At 65.8% G+C, this 16,310-nt stretch overlaps 2 protein-coding genes across 2 annotated transcripts; both read left to right on the forward strand.

The window, feature by feature from the left end:
- Nucleotides 1–220: 220 nt before the first annotated feature.
- On the forward strand, nt 221–6,834 carry CILP2 (cartilage intermediate layer protein 2; the record flags this gene model as incomplete). Its single annotated transcript, XM_084302942.1, has 9 exons — nt 221–281; nt 1,582–1,680; nt 2,141–2,413; nt 2,598–2,780; nt 3,355–3,513; nt 3,598–3,858; nt 3,979–4,087; nt 4,161–4,318; nt 4,451–6,834. 9 exons carry the CDS (start codon nt 221–223, stop codon nt 6,832–6,834), a joined length of 3,687 nt encoding a protein of 1,228 aa, XP_084159068.1.
- A 6,536-nt stretch (nt 6,835–13,370) lies between these two features.
- LOC311219652 (uncharacterized protein) lies at nt 13,371–14,638 on the forward strand. Its single transcript, XM_084302877.1, has 4 exons — nt 13,371–13,703; nt 13,869–13,965; nt 14,060–14,129; nt 14,214–14,638. The coding sequence occupies exons 1-4, from the start codon at nt 13,419–13,421 to the stop codon at nt 14,362–14,364; spliced, it is 603 nt and encodes a 200-aa protein (XP_084159003.1). The 5' UTR covers nt 13,371–13,418; the 3' UTR covers nt 14,365–14,638.
- Nucleotides 14,639–16,310: the final 1,672 nt, after the last annotated feature.

Consider the following 16,310-nt stretch of genomic DNA (forward strand, 5'->3'; position numbering starts at 1 on the left):
CGGGCTGGAGCGGCGAGTGGCAGCGCGCGGCCGGCTCGCGGGGAGGGCTCCTTCCCGCTTCCCTCTTGACACCGGGCCAGCCCCGGCGGAGCTGCCGGCCCCGAGTGCCAGGATCCGATTTCTGCTGTCTGCTGGCGCGAGGGGGAAAGCCCTCCTATATAGACCTGCGGGGCGGCCGCGCTCGCAGTCGCGGAGAGGAGCGGCTGCGGCGTGGGCAGCCATGGGGGAGCTGCCGCTGGCTCTCCTGGCTCTCGCTGCCCTTCGCTGCGCCGGGGCGCCAGGTAAGATTTCGGCGTTTTTAACGATGTCTCAGGGACCCCCTCCAGGAAAAATTTCTCATCCCCGTCACGCCGCGGCGTGGGGCAGGGGGCTGCCGGCAGCGCTGTGGGGAAGGACGGCAGCACCAGGGATCGGCAGATGTTTGCTGGGGACAGATGGTTGTGACAGCAGCTGGGGAATGTCCCTCCTGTGTCTGCTTGGAGGATGCTCGGGGCTCTTTTCTGCCCTGCTCGGGAGCTTCACCTTCCCCAGGGCTGTGACAACGGAGGGATGATGGGGACGTGCCCGGTGCAGTGTCCCCACCGGTGCCGCCTGATCCGGTGCTGGTGGCTGAACCTGTGTGGGAAACCCTACCTGGAATTGCTGCCAGTCCCCCCCCAGCTCCTCCGTGGGGCTCCCCAACCCTGTGTGGGTTCTGCAAGGTGCCCAGGACAGTATTTGTGCGAGGAAGCCAGGAACATCCCCAGTCCTGGGGCAAAATCCATCCACCTTGCAGGGCGCTGCAGGGGTTCCCTCTGCCTGGCTGCTCCTTTCCACCCATCTCTGCCGTGTCCCCCCGGGGATGGGGACAGGGGTGGCATTGCTGCTGGCAGGGGGACGCTGCGTGTCTGTAGGGTGCCCATGGGTACCCACTGCGTGCTCATGGGGTGCTCTGTGCTGCACGGTGGTGTCTGGGGGGCTTGGACACATCCTGCCCTAAATGATGGACACCCCTGGGACCCATCGGCTGGCCACAAACCTTCCTGGGCTGTTATAGGGACATCGGCTCATCCCGTTTGCTGCACAGCCCCAGACATCCAGCTCCTCTCCGGGGAGCATCCTTCTGTCTGTCCCAGCTCCATGTGCTCATTGCACGGCCAAAACACCCAGGATTGGGGCAGAGCTGCCCCCAGAAAGCCCCAGTGTCCTGGGGTGAACTCCCTGGGGGAGCTGGGGCGGGCAGCGAGCCCCCCCCGTGCCGGCTGCTTCCGTGCAGCACCTGCGATGCCCGGCTCAGCCTGCCCCAGGGGCTTTGCAGCCCAATTTCCTGCCGTGTCCCAGTTTGGTTGCTGGGGGCTGATCGTGCCGCAGCTCCTCACCCCCCCCCGTGTCTCCCCTGGGGCAGCGGGGAGCTGGCAGGCAGCGTTTTCGGGCAGGCAGCCTCTGCTCCACCGCCACCAAACCCCGCCCTGAATCAATGAAGATCCCCGTACCTGGCCAGGGATGTCACTCGCAGCGTGACATCGGTGTTTAGGGCTTGGTGAGGGTCCTGGGGATGGGGGCGAGCCGGTGCCGGGGGCTCTCACCCTGTGCCTCCCCCAGAGTCCCTGGAGAACGACTCGGAGCCGGGCAAGAGCGGCGCACCGGGAAAACCCTGGAAAGCAGCCCCCAGCCTGGCAGACCTCGACCTGGACACGGCAGGTACGGCCACTGCGGGGCTGTCCCCGAGCCCCCACGGGATGCCACGCCACTGGGGACCCACGGGACACTGTGCTGCTGGGGACAGAGCTGGAGCTGCTCTGGGACACCTCTCCCTTGCAATCCAAAGGGGCAACGTGGAACCATGTCCCCCCAGTGCCAGCCTGCTAGATGACACCTTCCCCCGGTGACAGCGGGGACACCAGGTTCCCACAGTGTTGTCCCCTGGGGCTCTCGCAGCAGGGATGTGGTGGCCGCCCTGTGCACCCCACGCTTCCCATGCCACAGCACCCGGTGCTCTCAATCCTGTGTGCTTTGGTCCACTCGTCCTCTGCCCTCACAGCCCCAGGAGCTGTCCCCAGGGTGCCCCTTCCCCAGCCCCGGTGGCACCCAGGGCCACAATGATGCTTTTAGGGGCAGAGGATGCACCCCAGCCACGTGCTCACGGGTGGCTCTGTCCCAGGTGGAGGGGCTGAGTGGACGTCCTGGTTCAACATCGACCACCCCGGGGGGGACGGGGACTACGAGAGCCTGGAGGCCATTCGCTTCTACTACCGCGGGCGCGTGTGCGAGCGGCCCGTGGCCATCCAGGCCCGCACCACCGAGTGGGAGCTGCCCGAGGACGTGGGTGAAGTCGTGCACTTCAGCCCCAAGAAGGGCTTTCGGTGCGTCAACAAGGAGCAGCCGCAGGGCAAGACCTGCTCCAACTACCACATCCGCTTCCTCTGCCCGCTGGGTGAGTGCTGCTCCCCAAATCCCTCTGCCACCTCTTGGGGGGGGTCCGTGCCCGCTGTCCCCAGCTGGAGATGGCGAGGGACACCGCCCCGGGGGGAAATAACGATGGAGCTGGGCACGGGTTGGTCCCACGGTGGTGGGTTGCGACGAGCATCCCCCTTCACCGACCACCTCTGCCCTCCCAGAGCACATCTACTGGTCTCACTGGTCCTCCTGGAGCCCCTGCTCGCGGAGCGCCTGCGGCAGCAGCGGCACCCAGACCCGCCAGCGCCGCTGCGTCAACGCGCAGGTGGTGGCCGCGCTGAAGGAGCTCAAGTGCAAGGGCAAGGCGGTGGAGCGGCGGGCGTGCAGCGCCGGCCCCTGCCCAGGTAGGGACCCCCCCGCCCTCCCCGCGCTCCCTCTGGCTCCCACCTGCAGCCTCCCCACCCTGTTCCTAAAGAGACGGAGAGGAGACGGCAGCGGAGCCAAGCGCCGGCCCTTCCCCGGCCGCAGGAATGTCGGCGCTGGGCTGCGGTCTCCCGTCCTGGCTTTGCTGGCGAAGGTTTTTTTTTGGGCTTCGCTCTGCTCGCCGGCCGGCTCCGGCTCAGCTCCGAGCCCCCGCGCGGGGGCACGGGCTGTCCCATGGGGCCGCAGCCGTGCAGCGGCTGCCCCCGCGCCGACGCGGCAGCTCCCCGGGCGATGTGCCCCCGCCTGCACCTCGTCAGCTTAATTGCAATAACAGAGGCTGAGCTTGTAAAAATAGCTTGGCAGGGGAGTGCAGGGCCGAGCCGGGGGCTGGATGGGGCACGGGCGGCTGGATGGAGACCTGTGGGGTGGGGACCCCATGGTGCCTGCGTCCCCTGTCCCGCCTGCTACAGCTCTGCAGAATTATCCCCTGTGCTGTGCTCCCTTCCTGGGTGGGGGGAGTGCGGTGCCCGATGCCCACCCGGCACCTCCCTGCAGAGCCCACGTGGACGGAGTGGGGTGCGTGGGGGCCCTGCTCCCGCAGCTGCGGCAGCGCCGGGACGCGCGTCCGCCGCCGGAGCTGCAAGAACGCCAAGAAGCTGCTGTGCGCCGGGCGCCCCGCCGAGGTGCAGAAGTGCCCCCCCTCGCCCTGCCCAGGTACCTGTCCTTGGGGACACGGGGACGCTGCTGACCCCACTGGTGGCGGTGACCCCGGGGTCTCAGCGCCGTGCCGTCCCGCAGCCTGCCCCGAGCACACCCTGCAGGGCACCGTCGTCTCCGCCACCGGCGCGGCGCTGCCCGGTGCCCGCGTCTACCTGGAGGGCCGCCCGCCGGTGCTGGTGGCCCGCAGTGACACCCGTGGCAACTTCCACGTGGCTGGGGTGTGCGAGGGCACCGCCGCCAACGTCAGCGCCCACCGCGATGGCTTCGTCCCGGGACTGGCACCCGTCATCTCCAACGGCTCCGGCGTGTCGGTGGCACGCGTGACGCTGCAGAAGCTGGGTGAGCACCGCGGCACCAGGGGCTGCGCTGTGACCCCCTCGGGGTCATAATGGGGGGGGTTTAAGGAGCGGGGAAGGGGTCACCACGGCTGGCTGCACCCTCTGGTCCCTTCTCCCGCAGAGAAGCCCTACATGGTGCTGCACCCCAAGCCGAAGGTGCGGGTGGCCGGGCAGGAGGTGACCTTCTGCTGCAAAGCCTCGGGCACCCCGGTGCCCAAGAAGTACTACTGGTGAGTGGGTGAGGGCAGGGGGGGCAGGGGGCCACCCACCGCGTTCCCGCTCACCGTGTCCCCGTCCCCGCAGGTACCACAACGGGACGCTGCTGGACAGGAAGGTGCACAAGTACGGCAGCCGCCTGGCGCTGCGGGCGCTGGTGCCGGAGCAGGCTGGCACCTACCACTGCAAGGCCAGCACCGAGGCGGGCGCCATCAGATCGGCACCGGCGCAGCTCACCGTGCTGGGTGGGTGGGCACGGGGTCTTTGTGGGGAGGGAAAAGGTTCTAGGGCATTGCAGCATCCCTGGGAGCATGGGATGGGCTTTGTTGGAGGCGTCTCCATGAGATGGGGTCCCTAAATTTCTCTGTCTTCCCCAGCCCAGGGCCAGCAGAGCTGCAACCCGAAGCCGGAGCCCAGCCTCATCGAGCTGCCCGCCGAGTGCCGGCAGGACGCCGAGAGCTCCCGGTACTACGACGTGGGGCACTGCCCGCCGGCACCGTGCGCCGGGAGCCCGGCTGATGGGAAGCGGTGTGGGGCGGGCGCGCGGCGCTGCTGCGGCGTGCGGCGCATGGAGGTGCGGGAGATCCAGTGCGGCGGCGCCGTCCTGCCCGTCAAGGTGGTGGCCGAATGCGGCTGCGGGCCCTGCGCCCAGCCCCGCGTCCTGGTGCAGGGACGGGTGACGGCGGCCGACACCGGGGAGCCCCTGCGCTTCGGGCAGATCTTCCTGGGGAGGAAGAAGATCGGCTTCACCGGCTACCAGGGCTCCTTCACCATCGAGGTGCCGCCGGACACGCAGCGCCTGGTGGCCCGCTTCGTGGACCGGCAGCAGCGCTTCGTGGACGCCGTCAAGGTGCTGCCCTTCAACAGCCGGGGCGGGGCGGTTTACCAGGAGGTGAAGATGATGAGGAAGAAGGAGCCGGTGGAGCTGGACGCCGGCCGGACCAACGCCATCCCGCTGGGCGAGGTGGGCGGCCAGGAGCCCGTCGGGGAGCTCGTCATCCCCGCCGGCGCCTTCCTCCGCCCCTCCGGGGAGGTTTTCAGCGGCACCGTCAAAGCCAGCGTCACCTTCCTGGACCCCAGGGACATCGCCACGGCCGGGGCCGCCTCCAGCGACCTGAGCTTCGCCAACGCCGAGGGGGAGATCGTCCCCCTGCGGACCTACGGCATGTTCGCCGTGGATTTTCGGGAAGGGGATTCGGGCGAGGCGCTGCAGACGGGGCCGGTGGAGGTGCGGATGGACGCGGGGCAGATCCGGATGGCGGAGCACCTGAAGAAGATGAAGCTGTGGTCCTTGAACCCCGAGACCGGCTTGTGGGAGGAGGAGGGCGTCTTCCGCCCGGCCAAGGAGAGGCGGGGGAAGAGGGAGGAGAGAACTTTCCTCATCGGCAACATGGAGATCCGCGAGCGGCGCCTCTTCAACCTGGACGTGCCGGAGGACCGCCGCTGCTTCGTCAAGGTCAGGGCTTACAGCAACGAGAAGTTCAACCCCTACGAGCAGCTGGAAGGGGTGGTCATCAGCCTCATCAACCTGGAGCCCCAGCCCGGCTTCCCCGCCAACCCGCGGGCCTGGGGCCGCTTCGACAGCGTGGTCACCGGCCCCAACGGCGCCTGCCTGCCCGCCTTCTGCGACGCCCGGCGCCCCGACGCCTACTCGGCTTATCTCACCGCCACGCTGGGTGGTGAGGAGCTGGAGGCCGTGGCCTCCAGCCCCAAGCTCAACCCCAACACCGTGGGGGTGTCCCAGCCTTACCTGAACAAGCTGGGCTACCGCCGGCTGGACCACGACGACCCCAGCTTCAAGAAGACGGCCTTCCAGATCAACGTGGCCAAGCCCGACCCCAACAACATCGACGAGACCAACGGCCCCGTCTACCCCTACCGCAGCCTCAAGGAGTGCGAGGAGGCGCCGGTGAGCGCCAACCACTTCCGATTCTACCGGGTGGAGGTGGACAAGTACGAGTACAACGTGGTGCCCTTCAAGGAGAGCGACCTGACCTCCTGGACCGGCGACTACCTGGCGTGGTGGCCCAACCCGCAGGAGTTCAGGGCGTGCTTCATCAAGGTGCGGATCGAGGGCCCGCAGGAGTACATGGTGAGGTCCCGTAACGTAGGGGGCAGCCACCCCCGCACCCGGGGGCAGCTCTACGGGCTCCGGGACACCCGCAGCGTGCGGGACGGGCTGCTGGAGAACAGCTCGGGAGCCTGCGTGGAGTTCAAGTGCAGCGGGATGCTCTACGACCAGAGCCTGGTGGACCGCACCTTGGTCTCCATCATCCCCCAAGGCAGCTGCCACCGCACGGCCGTCAACGGCCTCCTGAGGGACTACCTGGCCCGGCACCCGCCGGTGGCCGACACCAACAACACGGCCGCCTTCACCATGCTGGCGCCGGTCGACCCGTTGGGGCACAACTACGGCATCTACACGGTGACGGACCAGAACCCGCGCCTGGCCAAGGAGATCGCCATCGGCCGCTGCTTCGACGGCACCTCGGACGGCTTCTCGCGGGAGATGAAGTCGGACGCGGGCACTGCCGTCACCTTCACCTGCCAGGAGAGGCCGGCGGGGCGCGAGAGCTTCTTCCAGCGCCTGCTGACTTCGCCGGCCGAGGCGCTGGAGGAGATCCGGCGCGAGATGGGGGCCGGCGAGCTGCGCCGCGGCGCACCCCCCGAGGTGCTGGACTTCGCCTCCGGCGTGCGAGCCCTGAGCCCCACGCCGACCCGCCGGACCCCCAGCAGCCGGCGGAGGATGGGCCGGACCTAGGCGCAGCAGTGAGCGCCGCGGTGTCCCCGTGCCCGCCCCCCCCCCCCACCTTTCGCCCCCCCCAGCCCTCCACTTTGCCCCTCGCTTTTACCCGCGCTCATTTATACCGACCGATGGGGAGGGGTGGGATAGGGGGGGACGCGGAGGTGCCAAGGGACAAAGGGACACGTCTGGTGGGGGCCGTGTTGTGTCCCCCCCCATGACCAAAGGACACTTTTCCCAAGGGGGAGGTGCCCCCGTGTCTGAGCCTGGATCTCGCCCCCCTCTCCGGGTGCTGTCCCCTGCCCTCGCCCCCCAGCCCCGTGCGGGGCAGCTCATGGTGCTCACCCCCCCGGCCCCAGCCGCAGGATGCGGCCCCTCGGGGGTTATTTAAAAATAGAAAAAAGAGAAAAAAATGCAGGGGGGGGGACGTGGGACGCAAATAGGGGAGAGGGCTCGATGGGGAAGGGGTGCCATGTGCCGGGGGGTTGGTGGCTGGTGGCACCTGGGGGTCCTCCTGGGGGAATCCTTGGTCCTGGCTGGATGCAGCAGCCCTTTGGGGCAGGATAAGGAAATACGGGGTGTCTTTTTGGGGAAAAAAAAAGCAAGGGTTTGGATAAAAAGCCCTTTTCTCCCTCCCGCATTGGGTGGTAGAGGCTTGGGTGCAGGCAGCGTGCTGGGGACCCCAGGCTCGGACCCCGCAGCTTCCACCCAAGCTCAGCACTGGGCCTGATCCTGCACCCACCCCCCCCCCCTTGCCCCGGATCCTTTGCCCTCAGGGTGTGCGTTTTGCCCCAAAATCCTTTTCCCTAGGCAAAACCCAAGCCCTTTCTTCCAACCTCCCCTTTTTTCCTCGCCGCCAGCCCCCGCGGGCAGAACTGGGGCAGCTCAGCACACGGTGGAGGTGGGAGGTCGGGGGGGAAAGGGGGGGGGGGGGAGATGACGGCAGGACGCGGCCCCGGGCACGCCACCAATTTGTACATTATTTATTATGAAATATACGGTTTGTGTTTACACCCACGTGGCTGCTGGGTTTCTCTGGGCTGCCCCGAACTTGGCGACAAACCTGGGGGGGGGGACCCAGGATCGTTCCCAAACCCCCCCACTCCTCGACGTACCCAGGATGGGGTGGGGGATTTTTTTTTTATTTTTTTTTTTTTATTTTTTTGGGGGGGTTGCTCCACGCAGGGCTGGCCCCGTACCCCCCTCCCACCACCCCGCACGGTAGCATCGTCCCGGCAGCTCCTGTTTGCCTTGGGCCCGGTTCAAGCAACTGGCGGCCGTGCAGCGGCACGGGGCGGGGGGGCCCCATCCAACCCCGCAGCCGGGGGACGTGGCAGCTTGTGGGGGGGGGGGACGGGACCCAAAACCTCCCCACGGCTCCCAGCACATGGGGATGAGCCCAGCCCCATTAAGCGAGGCGGGAGCTGGGGGTCTGTCCGTCCATCCAACAAGGTGTGGGGGGGGTCCTGGAGGATGTAGGAAGGGGGGGGGGGGCTCCTGCACGTGGACCCCGCGTTGGGCTGCGGTCCCGTACCCCCCCCCCCCCCCCCCACCAGCCCCGGAGGATGCCGTAATGGAACAGGCTCCGTGTTTGGGTCCAAAACATCCCCTCCTGCTCTCGGGACAATGTTTCCCTTTTAAAACACGGTTTGGCCAAATCCAGGCATTTTTTCGCCCTTCTACTGGATGCTGCCGCTGGCGAGATCAAAGGGGACGGGGCAGCGGTGGGGAGGGGGGGGGACGGACAAGGGGAGTTTGCCAAAACCACCCCTGGGTGCTGCGGCAGCCAAAACCTGTCCCTCTCCTCCTCCTGCCTGGAAGGGAAAATGCTGAGGATGGATGCAACGGGTGGGGGGGGTGCCCCCCCACCCCACGTGCCCCCAAAAAGCTGGCAGAGGGTCCCCGCCCCCATTCCTGGGGGGCTCAGGGCCCTGACCCCATCATGGGGGGACATCGGGGGGTGCTCCCCCGAGGGCATCGCTGGTGGCAGTGCCCTGGGGGGGGGATGCTGGGGGGGGGGGGGCAGGATTTTTTCCACCGTCTGCTCAGCTTGGTCAGAGGCAGCAGATGGAAGCAGCTCCCGATGTTATTTTGGGCATGGGGGGAGAAAATGGGGGGGAAAATGGCAAAAATGAAGGTGCAGGCAAAAAAAAAGGATGGCTCCCCCCAGCTCCATTGTCCACCAGCAGCTTTGAAGCCCCCCCAAAAGCCTCAGGGAGATGTGCCCCATCCTGCCCCCCCAAAAAAGGAGCAGGGCTGGAGGGGGGCTCCCAAATTCTCCCATCCCTCCTTCCCCCACGCCCCCTACACAGCCCCGCTCCCACCCCGGGGTGCTGGGGACCAGGAGATGGGTGCAGGGGGGTGGCCAGGGTGGGACGGGTGCGGGAGGTCCGTGCTGGGTGTCCCAGCCCAACCCCACATTCCCGAGGGTTGGAAAACTGCCTGGGGTCAGGGGCTGGGCTGGGGGCTGCAGCCAAATCCTCCTGCTGCCCCCCCCCCTCTCCGTGGGGCCGGAGGGTGTGGGACCCTCCGACGCCCCCCAGCCCCAGGGATCTGGCAGCTTCCCGGCCAGATCCACACCCCACCTGAATTGTGTCACCCCAAAGAGCATCATCGGGGACCAAAATAACCCCCCTGCCCCCCCCCCCCAGGAGGTGCTGGGCGCTGCCGGGTCCTGGTGCTGGGGAGGGGGTCCCTGGGGACCCCACACTGCACCCAGAGATGGAGCAGGAGGGGTTCCCGCAACGAAGCGGCTTTGGGGTCAAAACCCCAAAGGTCAGACCCCTCAAAGGGCAAAACCCTAAAGGTCAACACCCCAAAAGTCAGACCCCAAAGGGCAAAACCCCAAAGGGCAAAACCCCAAAGGGCAAAACCCCAAAGCTCAACCCCCCCGAGGCGCAGGTGCCCCTCGGCGCGGTCCCCGAGCGTGGGACGCCGGCACAGCGAGCGCCCCAGCCCCTTGCAGGATGCGTCCCCGCGGTGCTCAGCGCGTCTCAGCTGCTTCTCGTTACCTCCCAACCCCGTCCAAGCTGGGGCTGGAGTTCCCAAATTGGGGAAGGGAAAAAAATGGGGAGGGGGAGCAAGCCAGGAGAACGCTGGCTGACCGCTCGTGGGGCGCACGGGCACGTCCTTCGGTGCCACCGGTCCCCGCAACAGGGACGGGGATGCTGTTTGCCCCCCCCTTGGATGGGTGCAGCCCCCCCAAATCTCCATGGGGGTGCCTCTGCGAGCGCCGCTGCTCCCCGCGAGCACGTCCCGGCGCTGGCCGAGAACAAAGGCTGCTCTGAGCACCAGCCACGAGCTGGAAAGCTACTTGGGAAGCAGCTCTCGTTCGCTTTCCTTTTTTTTTTTTTTTTTTTATTCCTTTTAAATAATGGAAAATATAATGACAGTGCCTAAATTAAAATAATAAAAGAAACCAGCCGAAAAGCCAACCCGAAATAGGAGAGAAACCCACGTTTCAGGCTGAAAGGGAACACGCACAGGCAAGGGATGAAAGGGAAAAGCAGACGTGCGCACGCTGTGCTCGGCCCCGCTCCGAAGCCGCCCCTCACTCCTCCCCGAGTGCTGGCAGCCCCCCCCCGGGGGCCCCCCTGATATTTTTGCAGCTGCGTCCCCCCCTGCACCCCATCCCCACCGGCTCCTCTTTTTGCACCACGCTCAGCACCCTTGGTGGGATGGATGCCCGGGGACAGGGGGGGCTCAGAGGCTTCTCCTGCCCCCCGTGTGTCCCCGGGGGGGGGGCAGCGGGGGACACGGGAGGTGCCAGCTCCCCGTCCCTGCTGCCATGGCGGGGTTGGGTCCAGCTGCCGAATTCCTGGCCGTCTGGCCAAGAGGCACTCGCTGCGCTCCTGCCGCTCCCTCCGGACAAGTGGAGGAGGAAAACAAACGGTGCTCGAATTTGGATAGGGGGGGGGTCCCCGCTCCCCATCCCCAGGTGGGGACACGGAGGGCTCTCGACATCCTACCCCCACGGAAGGGGTCATTCCGAGCCAGGATTTGGGGGAAAATAGTGGGAATTGGTGAGCCAGGTGGAGAGGGGACCCCGGCACCGGTGCGAGGTGAGACCCCAATTTCTGCCTCGGTCCCGAGGTGAACCCGGCACGGCCCCGGGAGGCAGCGCCTCACGCCACGCATTCTTCTCCCAGTTGCTTTTTAGATATATTTGAGGAGTTACATCTCAATATCTCGCTGTTCAAAGCGAGCTGGTTCTGGAAAAAACATCCATTCCCCCTTTTCAAGCTATTTTTGAAACCTTTGGCCTTTGTTCATCCTCAGGATCCAGACCATAAATAATAATAACAACATACTTAAACCCTTTATGATGACAGCTCGCCGAATCTGCCAGAGCATTTTAATTCTCCAGATGTCGAAAATCTGACTCAAAACTGGAAGTTTGGTAAATATTTCGTGTGTTTTTCATTTCACGGCCACTGTTTTTTTTATCACATGAACCAGCGGAAGAAAAACACAAAGTGGAGCGGCTATTTCTGGAGCTGGTTGGAGACAAGGTGAGCTGGGGGGCCGGTGTCTCCCATATCCTGCATCCCCCTTTCCCCCATCCTGCGTCCCAGGTCCAATATCCCATACACTGCATCTCGTATCCCATATCCTATGTCCCACACCCCATATCCTATATCGCACATCCCATATCCTGCACCCCTTATCCCATATCCCTTATCCCACATCCCATAGCCACCACCCCATATCTCACATCCCATATCCTGCACCTCTTATCCCATATCCAAAGATCCCATATCCTATATCCACCACTCCACATCCACATCCCATAACCAGCGTCCTGCACCCCTTTTCCCATATCCAAAGATCCCATATCCACATATTGCACCCCTCCCATCCCAGACCCCTCATCCTACATCCCATATCCATCTGTAGTGTATCCCATCCCCAAGCACTGCATCCCATACCCCACAACCACCTCCCAGAACCAATATCCTATACCTACCTCCCTCATCCCATGCCCCGTACCTGCTCCCAGCCCCACAAGACCACAGGGGGGGGTCCCATTCCCTCCCCTTCACCCCCACCCACCCCAATTCTTCGGGGGTGCTTCGAGGGAGCGAAACACCGGCCTCTATTGACTTTGGTCAGGGGACGTTCCCCTTCTCTCCACTGCACGCCGAAAAACGTCAGCAGGAAAAAAAAATAAAAAATAAAAAGAAGAAGAAGAAGAAAAAAAAATAATAATAATAAAAAAAAAGCAGGCTTTTAGCACAAGTCCTGGAAAAAGCGAGTTTCGGGTTTCGCCACCGCAGAAGCAAACAGGGCGCGTGGCCGCCCTGCCCGACGGCGAGCCAGCGCATGCGGTGGCTGGATCGCGATGCTCTCCTCCTCCCGGGACGGGGGAGCCTCCTCCTGGCTTCGCCAGTCCCCTCCCCGGCCTCCCCCCCCCCCGCAGCCCTCCTGACCGGCAGCCCAGATTTTTTTGGATGGGGACGTCCCGTGAAAGGCTGGCGTGGAGCTGCCCTCCGCCCCGCGTGCCGGCGGGGACGTCACGGGTCGGATCCTGGCCCCGATGCGCGCCCCTGTGCTGGGTTATTTGGGGTGGGGAGGGCAGAGGGGGGGCGTTGTGGGGGTACCACACGGGCTGCAGCCCCCTGCACTGGGACCCCCAGAGCTGGGGACCCTCCCCATGCCCCAGGTACCCCAAAACCTGCCTGTCCCCACACTCCAGCAGCTCACATACCCGGTTATTTTGTGCCCCGGGGTACCCCATATTCTGGGTACCCCATACCCTGGGTACCCTATATCGGGGGGTACCCCATAACAGAGGTACCCTATACCCCCATTTCCCTATACCCCAGGCACCCTGTACCCCGAGTGCCTCGTACCCCAAGTGCCTCACACCCCAGTTTCCCCACACCCCAGGTGCCCCACAACCCCGTTACCCCACACCCCTAGTTCTCCTATTTCCACTTGTCCATATCCCATGCACCCCACAGTCAGTGTACCCCACACAGTGTCCCTCCATACACCAGGTACCCCATATTCCAAGTGCACCGCACCCCATTTTCTCCATACCCCCCCCCCACTCTGGGCACCCTGTACCCCAATTACTCCATCCCCATTCACCCCATACCCCGAGTTTCCCACACCCCAGTTTCTCCAGACCCCAGGGACCCCCAACCCAAGCACCCCACATCATTTCACCATACCCCATCCCCCCCCTTTTCCCTGGGGGATTCCCTGCCCTGTGACCCTGGTCCCATGGGGCTCCCCACACCCCCACAGCCCCCCAGCTCTGCCCCCAACCCTAAGACATAAGACTGGGGCACAGGGGAGGGGTCCCCCCAAAACCACCCCAGACACGGGGTGCCGGGACGACCCCGCTGGACCCCCTGCCGCCGTCCCACCCCTTCCCAAAAGCAACATCCCTCCCATGTGCCCCTCTGCGTGTGCTGCGCTTGCAAAACCCGCAGGATTTCCTGAAAAGTCCCGCTATTGGGGAAACGAAACCAGGGCTCGGAGATCCCTCCCAGCGCACGCGTGCGCTCGGGTGGCCGCTGCATTCGCAGCGCAGCGCGGGCAGGATGGAGAACTGCTGCCTGCGCTGCCGCCTCCTCTACAGGCAATGCTGGGGGATGTGCGTGGGCCTGGCCATCGGGGTGGTCTTGGTGGTCCTGGCCACGGCCCTCGTCTCCTCCCGGGAGTCGTCGCGGGGCTCGGAGAGGCTGGAGGAGCTGGGGACGGTGCAGGAGGTGCTGCAGGAGAAGGTGGCCGCGCTGTGGCAGGCGCTGGCTGTCACCAACAGGTCCCTCGCCGAGGTGCTGGCTGTCACCAACAGGTCCCTCGCCGAGGTGCTGGCTGTCACCAACAGGTCCCTCGCCGAGAGGCAGGGGCAGTGGGAGAGCTGCAGAAACGAGCTGGTAGGTGCTGGGGAAATGGGGAGGGGGAGGTCCCTTACTGGGACTCCCTCCCCTCCAAGGGGAAAGGGGTGTGGGGTTTGCTTCGCGCTGCTCCCAGCCCGGGGAGGGGGAAAAGAGCTGGTGCCTGAGGCCGTGTCCCCTGTCCCTTTCTGTCCCCGTGCTCAGGACACGGTGAAGAGCAGCGTCTCGGAGCTGACACGGCGTTTAGCCCAGCTGCAGAGCCACGGGGATGAGCAGAAGGCCAACGTGGGGCGGCTGCAAGGTGAGCACTGGGGACACCCCGGTCCCTGCCCCCCGGGACACCCCTGTCCCCCTGCTCCCTGACCCTCACCCGCTGTCACCCCCCCCCCCTTTAGAGGACAACAGGGAGATCAAGGAGAAGCTGGAACAGCAGCGGCAGCAGCTGGAGGAGGCGCAGACGGACAGGTGAGACCCCCACTCCCCCCTGCTCCCCCCACGGTGGCCCCGGCCCCGTGCGCTGCCCCCTGACTCTCGCTGTCCCCCCCCCAGGAGCAATCTCCAGTCGCAGATCAGGGATGCTTTGGCAAGGATCCGGTCCGCACAGAGCTGGCATTCGAGTGGCACCGGCACGATGCTCCCCGGCGTGGCCATGCCCCTCGTCCTCCTGGCTCTGCTCTTCCTGGGGATGCTGCTGCTTTGAGCACGGAGCCGCGAGAACACGGACCTGGCTTGTACCCCGGCCCCGCGGGGCAAGGGGGGACGGTTCCCATCCTGCTGGTTTGGAGCTGGTGGTGGCGGTTCCCACCATGGGGACGTCGCATGGGGACACCCTGGGGAGGCCTTCTGCAAAATGCTGGCCCCTGTGCGACGGGGAGGGGGCAAAGGCAAAGGGACGGAGACCTGGCACTGCCCTGGGGCTGCTTTTAAGCAAGGGGTTCACAGATACTGCGCAGTTAGGTGGGTTTGAGCTATTTTCCAATAAAAACACATGAAAACCCAAAGCGTTTTGTTGCTCCAGCATCAGGCCAGCCCCCCTCCCGGCACGGCGTGGGTTTGTCCCGGCCGAATTTACCCACGGCCGGGGCCGAGCACCCTCCCACGCGCTGCGCAAACCAAGCCCGTGATGGGCTGTGACCTGCGAGAAACCACAGCCCAAAGCGGCGCTGGGCAGAAAAAAAACCCCCACGGGCAGCACCCGGAGCAACCCGGGCACACCCCGGGCGGCCACGAGCGTCCCCGTTCCCCCTCCCCGGCATGGACCCCGCGGTGCCCAAAGCCACGCTGAAGGTGCTGGGGCTGTGCGCGGGGCTGCTGGTGCTGGTGGCGGCGGTGACGGTCTCGGTGGCCGTGCTGCTGTGGCGTTCGGAGGCTCTGGGGATGCTGCGGGGCTGCCGAGAGCGGGCTGCCAACGAGAGCCGGGTGCTGGAGCTGCGCCTGGCCGAGCTGGAGCAGGATCGTGCCCGGCTGCAGCGCGCCGCGGCCGAGAGCGCGCGGGCAGAGGATGCTCGGCGCCGGGAGCTCGCCCGAGCACGCCAGGAGGGCAAGAAGCTCAATTCCAGCTTGGCGTCCTGCCGGGAGCGGGCGGTAGGTGCTGCGGGGATGGGGACAGGGGGGGTCCCCGGCCCCTCAGACCCTGCTGTGGGGTTGGATGCATGTGGGGAGAGTGACTCTGCCCAGGAAAGTTGGGGAGGCGGCTCCTGGCGCGGCGCAACGGTCAAGACCGTGTCGATGCTCCGTCTCCGGGGGGATTTGGGGAAGGCTCGTGGAAAATCCCAGCGGCAGTTGGGGTGTGGAAAGCCCCCCTCCGGTTCCTCGTGCCTGGCTGGGGGGCAGCTATTCTTAGCAGCTCCCAAACCGAGGCACTCCACACGTATAATTAACCCATCCCAAAGCAGCCACGGAGACCGGAGGCCGGTGCGGAGCTGCCTCTCCTCTCCTCTCTTCTCCTCTCTCCTCCGAGGTATTTTTAGCTGTGGACCCAGCTGGGAAAGGGCTTGGCCCCAGCGCTGCGGCCGCGGCCGGAGGAAGAGCGGGGCCCACCTCTCCTCTGCCATCCGGCCAAACAATGGCCTGGAGGGGCTGGAAAATGCTCCGGCGTCCCCGGGGCTGGCGCCGGCCGCGGGGACACGGCTGGAGCGAGCTCACGGAGAGCAGGAGCCCCCGGCCCCCACGAGGCACCCGTAGAGGCTGAGCAGGTCGGGGCTCCCTCTGTGCCCCCCGTGCATCCTCACCAAGGCTGCGCTCAGGCCGTCCAGGCTTTGCTCCAGGGGATGAGTTTTTCCCCCCAAATCCACATCCCCACCTCCTGGAGAAACCTTCCCGGCGTGACGAGGGGGACACAAAGTCACCGGGAGCACGAGGGGTTGCTTCTGGGGACACCGGGGAGGGCAGGCAGCAGCTGAGGAGCCGGGATGATGCTGCCCACCCCATTCCCACGCCGCCGTGTCCCCTGTCCCCAGGCCAGGCTGGAGGCCAACGCCACGGCGCTGCGGGACGAGGCGCTGGCGCTGCGGCGCGAGCGGGCTGAGCTGGCCCGCAGGAACGCGGCTCTGCAAGGTGCGTCCGTCTGTCCGTCTGTCCGTCTGTCCGTCCCCTGGGACCCCAGCCCGCGCTGGCGCTGCGGCGCGAGCGGGCTGAGCTGGCCCG

This window comes from Netta rufina, assembly GCF_964035555.1.
Source record: "Netta rufina genome assembly, chromosome: 28".
Taxonomy (NCBI): domain Eukaryota; kingdom Metazoa; phylum Chordata; class Aves; order Anseriformes; family Anatidae; genus Netta; species Netta rufina.